Here is a 7,393-nt window from a genome sequence, read left to right on the forward strand (position 1 = left end):
TTTAATAAATTTTTTCAGCAGAATTTTGTCGGAGTGAAAGAATATAAAGGATTAATTAGTGTTAAGGAACATCTTTGCCCTAGAATAAATATTTTAATCTAGCCATTTGTGGCACTATTGATATTTTCACTTCTTCCAGATGGTTTTAGCAAATTTATGATTTTTCTACCACTATGTAGTGCATAATGTTATTTTGCTCAATATATATTTTTGTAGGTATTCAACTAGTGTACACATATATTTGAAATAAAATGCATTAATACAAAATAATTTTGATTTTATATAATTTGTTAATGCATTAATAGAAAATAATTTTGATGTTGTGTAATTTGATAATGCATTAATACAAAATAATTTTGATGTTGTTTAATTTGATATTATTTTAGTATAAAAAATTATTTATAAAAAAGAAAAAATATTTTAAAAAAATAATGGTGGGAAGTAACTCTTGTTAAGTATGTTTACTTACATGTTTTTTCTATTTATTTTTTACGAAAATACTATATAAAATTATGGTGGGAAGTAATTGATGGTAAATATGTTAGTTACACAAGTATGAGCTATTTTGAAGGATTTTATTTTGGATTGTTTTCTAGTAACATTAAGTATAAAAATCACTACACAAATATATAAAAACCATGCATACATATTGAAAACATATCCATAAATTATGTCATAAAATATCTAAAGAAGCTTTTCACATGGAATTATATTGTGCAAAGGTCAATTGCTAAACCATGAGAGAGACTAACAATAAAAAAAAAAAAAAATTGTAAAATAAAATAGATTATTGCTTTAAATCTTGTTATTCGTATAATAATAAATAATATTGATTATTATTATTCCAATATATTGCACTAATAATAATCTCCATTATAAATATTATTATATTATAGGTTACATATATTATTGATTAAAATTGTTGATTATATGGATGGAGAGGGGAGACATAGAGAGGGGGGGAGAGAAGAGAGAAGGAGAGATTAGTTGCGGGGGGGAGAAATGGAAATATAGGGAGAGAGTGAGGTAGGGAGGAAGAAATAAACCTTTTTGGGGAGAATGAGGGAGGGAAGAAAAATACATACAGAGGGGGAGAGGGAGTGACAAGGGAGAGATGAAGAGCAAATGTGAGAGAGAGGAGAAAAGAGCGGAAGGGAGAGAGAGAAGGAGAGGAGAGAGAGAGGGAGAGAAGGGGAAGAGAGAGAGGGAGAGAAGGGGAAGAGAAAGAGAGACAAGGAGGCATAAAGATGGAGGGGAGAGAGAGGGGGAGAGGAAGATGGACAGAGGGAAGGAGATAGTGATAAAGTTGTAGGGCATAGAGAGGGGGAGATGATGAGAGAGACACCATGAGCTGGGAGAGGAAGGGGGAGAGAGGGCTTGAGAGACCAAAGGAGAGAGGGAGGGAGAGAGACATGGTGCTGAAGGGGGAGAGAGAGGAAGGGTAGAACAAAGACATAGAGATATAGATGAGAAGAGAGAGAGGGAGTGACAAGGGAGAGATGGAGAGAGAGTGGGGATGAAAGGAGAGGAGGGAATAGAGAGAGGAGAGTAGAATGAGAGAGAGAAGGGAAAGAAAGGGATCGTGACACAATGATGGAGGGAAAATGAAGGGAGCAAGAGAGAAGGAGATAGGGAGGGAAATAGTGACAAATTTAGAGAGAGAGAGAGAGAGAGGAGGGAAGAATAAATACATAAAGAGAGAAAGGTGGAGAGAGAGATGGAATAAAAATGGAGAGACTGAGAGAGAGTGTGAGGGAGAGAGAAGCATGGGAGGGAAAAGAGAGAAAAGGAAAAGGCGAAGGATAGATGGGGAAGAGACGGAGAGAGAAGTGGAAGAGAAAGGGAGATACATATGGGTAAATATTTAGAGAATGTGCGTATGTTTGCAGAGTGATATAGAGATATAAAGAAGGAGAGACAAAGATGGCTATAAATATAGATGGTGGGGGGGAGAGGGAAGAAGACAGATCCAGAGAGAGGGAGGGAGGGAGAGATAGATAGATATGGAGAGAGAGACTATATGTGTTTGGGGGTGAGATAGAGATATAAAGAAGGAGAGATGGAGGGAGATATAGATATAGATGATGGGGAGGAGAGAGGGAAGAAGAGAGAGACAAAGAGAGGGAGGAAGGGAGAGATAGAGAGAGAATGGAGGTGGAGAGAGAGAAGGAGAGAGGGAGGGAGATAAACACAAGGTGGAGGGGAGAGAGAAGGAATAAGAAAGAGATACGCAGAGAAAAATACAGATACAATATAGTATTATATAATATTGAACATTATTACCTATAGAGGAAAAGAAACTATGGATTTTACAAAAGGTAAAAGAGGTTGGATTTAGAAATCTATGAATATTTTGTCTTTTCACTAACATAGGTGAATTGATTTAAATGTAAATGCTTATTTGTAATAATATTTGATTAATTTCACCGGATGTATTTTAGTGTGGCTATTGATTTGTAATCCTATTTGATTGCTTGCACTAGATGCATTGATTTCAATGTAGATGGTAATTTCTAATCATATTTGATTTCAGTGTAGATGGTAATTTATAATGATATTTGATTTCTTGCACTAGATGTAATGATTTAAGTGTAGGTATTGATTTCTAATCATATTTGGTAGCTTGCACTAAATGCATTAATTTTAGTGTAGATGTTGATTTCTACTTTGATGTAACTAGATGCATGATGTAAATTAATTTCAAAGAAATTAGATTAATAGTGTGCATTGATTTCAATGTGCATGATGATGTGAATTGATTTATATGTTACAGTAATTCAATCCTAAATAAAACACTTGAATTTTCATCTTAAATAAATTGGTCAGTTACCTAAAATGTTTGATATGCTTGATTCCTCACACTGTAAACTATTTGTAATTGTCCTCATTTTTACTATTCTTATTTTTCATCATTCAACATTGTTAGCTAGTTCGCATTATATAAGAAAACAACTGCCATTAACACTTACATGGGTTTAACACTCATTAAGTCAATTTTCATCTTAAATAAATTGATTAGTTACCTAAAATGCTTGATATGCTTGATATGTGACATTGTAAACTATTTGTAATTGACCTCTTTTTTACTATTCTCATTTTCCATCATTCAAACTACTTTGCATTAAATAAGAATACAACTACCATTAACACTTTAACACTCATTAAGTTGCTTTGATTGATGTTGGAGAAAGATACTATTAATATTAATATTGGAGAGCAAGCAAGACAAGTTAAGATGTTTACTGCAATAAATCGAGTTAAAGATTTGAATTGTCTGTGATTCCAATCGCCCTTCTCATATGGTTTCTCTCAAAAGATGGGAAAAAATTAATAGGTGTGACAATAATAACAATAGAAGAAAATAGTTTGAGTATTTATAATTGACTCCATTCTTATTATTCATATTTTCTGTCATTCAACATTGTTACATTGTCACTTTACATTTAAATTTTTTATTTCATCATTTTTCATCATTCATGTTATTAACAGTATATATCATCTCAAGAAACTGAAGTAAGAAAACAAATTTATAATTAAAATGACAAAATTAATCTCACATATTTCACTTATTTAAAATGGTCATATTAATTAGATGTTCAACAAATTTTCCATAGTCATACATGAGTGAAACCATCCTAGATGTATCTTAACCGTGAATCTATCAAGCTCCAAGAATCAAATCAAATCTACCCTTTAAAAAATTTGATCCCTATAAAAACCCAATAAATTTAGAATTAAAATAAATTTAAACTAATTTTAAAATACCTATCCTAATTCTATATTAAAACCATATATATTTTAAAAATTAAATATCTATGAACGAAATATTAAAACTTTCATACAAATTATAAATGTACTACGCCAAGTATGCGTATTTTGTTTTATTTTTTCCAAAGTTAATATATTCATTTGGTTATATAAATATTGAATATATTACGCTAAGAATGGTGCTCTCTTTCTTTCTTTCTTTTTTGTTTTTTCCAAAGTCAATATATTCATTTAAAAAGCCAGACCTGCGAATATCTGATTCCGAGAACCAATATGAGAAATGTAATCACAAGTTACAAGGTAAGTCGATATAATTTATTGTCAGCGATCAATTTAATTATGATTGTGGTTTCTTCAACGCAAAAAATAATAATGTAAGATGAGCTTTCATCTGGGGGAGGTGGCGGCCCAAGAGCATGATTCATTCTCACGACGAAATTCAAAACAGAATTACCGCAACAACACTCTAACCCCGCAGCTCGTGTGTTTCTTATTATGGAAAGTCAATTGTCCTCCATCTTCAAACCATCCGAGCAGCGCTTCCCCTCTTCTTCTATATACAGATCAGTCCTCTGAACTAAACCCAGCGGATTCGATCCGGCTATCGGAAGCGTGGGGGCGCCTGTCTAAAATTCAAGATCAAGATATGCCGAGGGGAACACTGGAGGTGCTGCTCGTCAGCGCTAACGGGCTGCACGATGACCATTTTCTCTGTATGATCCTCTGTCATTTCTTACTTTCCGCCCTTGCTCGCATTTATTTGGATTAAATTATTGTTCTGTGATCACTAATCCGCTAGATCTCGTTACAGTACCTTCCATTAAATTTGAATTGTTGCGTATCGATCTGCAATTTCTGTTTGGTGGGTGCAGGGAAAATGGACCCTTACTGCATCCTCAAATGCCGAGCTCAGCAACAAAAGAGCGGTGTCGCATCCAGTGAGTAATACCCTTCTGTTTCTCATGCACATCAAAATTCTGGTTATATATTTTCCCCTATATATTATCCCTTGACGTGTAGCAAAGTCTGTACTAACAAGAAATGGTTACAGAGCAAGGCACTCATCCTGAATGGCACGAGCAATTTGTGTTCGATTTACAAGGAGTTTCTGATCTGAACATAAGAATAATGGACAAAGATACGTTTACATCTGATGACTTTATTGGAGAAGCAAGGTAAGAATACCCCAGAGCCATCCATTTCTATATTTTTACAGAGAATTGAGGTACAGGTCAGGGAGTTTACGTAAAATAAAATGAAAAACAGAGGTGCATCTTAATTACTTTAATTTCTTGTACTCTAGCATTAAAAAGGGGCGGGTTCTTTCAATCCAGAGTGTGGAAAAGATACTTTGCGTCTGTTGAATGGAAAAATACAGTAAAATTGCCTTTTAAATGTTAAATGAAATTATATAGTTAATAATGACATCAATTTGGCAGACATAATACGTATTTAATTATTTTATCTTTTAAATTAAAATTTTGTTTCATTAATGCAAATTTAGAACGTTAAACATTGTTACGGAAATTTTTTACATCTGTGATTTTTTAGAATCTTATTTTGATTTTTTAGAATCTTATTTTTATGTTAAAAAGGTAAAGAAGATCATCAAGATTATTATAGTGGGTTGATTTAACAAGTCAAGAAGATTGGAAAATTATAATTGGGTTGACTTAATAAGTTAAGAAGATTGGAAGTGTGACAGATGTTAAGGAAATGAGAGTGGATGTGAGTAAGGGCTGTGCAATTTAAAAGAAAGTGTTTTTCTTTCTCCACCCTCTTAGTATCACAAACTTGACAAATTCTATCATCCAATGGACAGTTGGGAGTAGACACTTGAGAGTAGATCAAGGTCTAGTTTCACTTGGAAGCTCATGAGAATTAGTTCTAATTTGAGGTTCATCTTTTTCTTCAACCTGGTCAAAATAAAAAGATAATTCTGATTCTCAAGGGTAGGGTTTATAACCTCCTTATAACATCTTAGCTTCCTTTTACCCTCTAGCTCCATATCATCCCATAACTTATCCTTAAATTTAGAGGTGGTAGTATCTTTGATACTACCTTTGCTTCCCAGGATGATCTCCTCATTTATCCCCCAATGGTTGAGCCAAGACTGGGCATCCTTCTGCCACCCGCACTTGAGGTTAGATGAGGTTTTGACTAAAATTAAAAGTAATCTTAAAAAACTTTTTAAGTTATTATATCTATAATTTTAAGTAACATATTATAATGGATTTAACTTTATATATGTAATACACAAATTTATATTTATTTATTGTATAATTAATTTAAAATTTATAAAATACAAAAACATAATATTCCTTCTATATACCATGTCATCTGCACACTTCCGGCTTTTAATTTAAAAATATTATATATTTATTTCCATTTGATTGTATATGTGGTTTACACAGTAAATTCAGATTAGTTTTTTAAATTTAAATGACATCAGTTTAATGTTTACCCTGAAGATAATGATATATTTTCCTGGCACTGAAATCAAACAGCAGCTTTACAATGAACTTAACCTGTCTAGATATAATAAATTTACTGTTTTGTTTTATATAATGAAAAAAAAATGAAATTGAAATTGAAATTGAAATGGAAATGTACCGATTGGCTAACAGTCTTGAAATTGGATTTTTTTTGCGAGTGAAGCATCCCACTGGAGGGACTATTCGAGGCAGGGAGTCTACCTCCTACTCCTTACAACGTGGTTCTTGCAGACAATACTTACTGTGGCCAGATCAAAGTAGGCCTCAACTTCATTCCCAAGGTTAGAGTCTCAGGGCAATCCTTTTCTAAATCTCTCAAATTTATTGTTTCTTTCTTTCTAGCCACTAGCTTGTTCATAAAAAAGTTATGAAAGTGGGACTGCAATTTTGTAATAGATATATGTCTGATGTCGGAGGGTGTTGTAATGATAGATTGAAGAGGAGTATGGCCCTGACTCCTCCAACGAAGAAGAGGAGAATGAGGGCGGCTGGAAAGAAGGATCTATGTAATTAAAGTCAGTTGCACAAGTCCCCTTTTTAATGCAGGCTGAAATTACTTGTTTCTTCTCAATAAGTGTCTGAGAGATTTTCATGAATTAAGGGCATCGTTGACCGCATGTCTATATCTCATAATTGTCAAATGTGAATGAAAATGATATGATTGGTATCATTGTAGTTAACAGTTTTTAAGTTCAAGACTACTCACAGAGTCTATTCTGTGTAATAATGTTCTATTTCGATTAATGTGATTACATGGTGTTTAATAATGTTCTATTTGGATTAATGTGATTACATGGTGTTTAATAATGTTCTATTTGGATTAATGTGATTACATGGTGTTTGACCAGCTGTGGTTAGGAGCTTACAACAGACCTAAGTTGGATTTTCAGACCATCAATTCCGTAGAATACATATTTATAATGTTTTATTTGGATTAATGTGATTACATGGTGTTTAATAATGTCCTATTTGGATTAATGTGATTACATGGTGTTTGACCAACTGTGGTTAGGAGCTTACAACAGACCTAAGTTGGATTTTCAGACCATCAATTCCGCAGAATACATATTTTTTCTATTTTATAGCACTTTTTCCACCTGCTTTACTAGATAGTGTGATGTTCAGACCAT

The 7,393-nt window shown here is 33.1% G+C and overlaps 1 protein-coding gene across 1 annotated transcript; it reads left to right on the top strand.

Annotated features, from left to right (window-relative positions):
- The first annotated feature begins 4,292 nt into the window (after nucleotides 1-4,292).
- On the top strand, nucleotides 4,293-7,035 carry LOC149149811 (elicitor-responsive protein 3-like). Its single transcript, XM_089445051.1, has 5 exons — nucleotides 4,293-4,481; nucleotides 4,641-4,706; nucleotides 4,820-4,943; nucleotides 6,427-6,544; nucleotides 6,696-7,035. The coding sequence occupies exons 1-5, from the start codon at nucleotides 4,415-4,417 to the stop codon at nucleotides 6,771-6,773; spliced, it is 453 nt and encodes a 150-aa protein (XP_089301177.1). The 5' UTR covers nucleotides 4,293-4,414; the 3' UTR covers nucleotides 6,774-7,035.
- Nucleotides 7,036-7,393: the final 358 nt, after the last annotated feature.

The sequence above is a fragment of the Pinus tabuliformis genome, chromosome 9, assembly GCF_031772625.1.
Source record: "Pinus tabuliformis cultivar Carrire ecotype Pingquan chromosome 9, CPIR1, whole genome shotgun sequence".
Lineage (NCBI taxonomy): Eukaryota > Viridiplantae > Streptophyta > Pinopsida > Pinales > Pinaceae > Pinus > Pinus tabuliformis.

What these genes read in the sequence shown, in the direction of transcription:
- LOC149149811 (XM_089445051.1), top strand. Translation starts at nt 4,415, where the DNA reads ATGCCGAGGGGAACACTGGAGGTGCTGCTCGTCAGCGCTAACGGGCTG. An exon ending in GCACGATGACCATTTTCTCT is followed by an intron (nt 4,482 to 4,640) that starts GTATGATCCTCT and finishes TGGTGGGTGCAG; the next exon opens with GGAAAATGGACCCTTACTGC. An exon ending in AAAGAGCGGTGTCGCATCCA is followed by an intron (nt 4,707 to 4,819) that starts GTGAGTAATACC and finishes AAATGGTTACAG; the next exon opens with AGCAAGGCACTCATCCTGAA.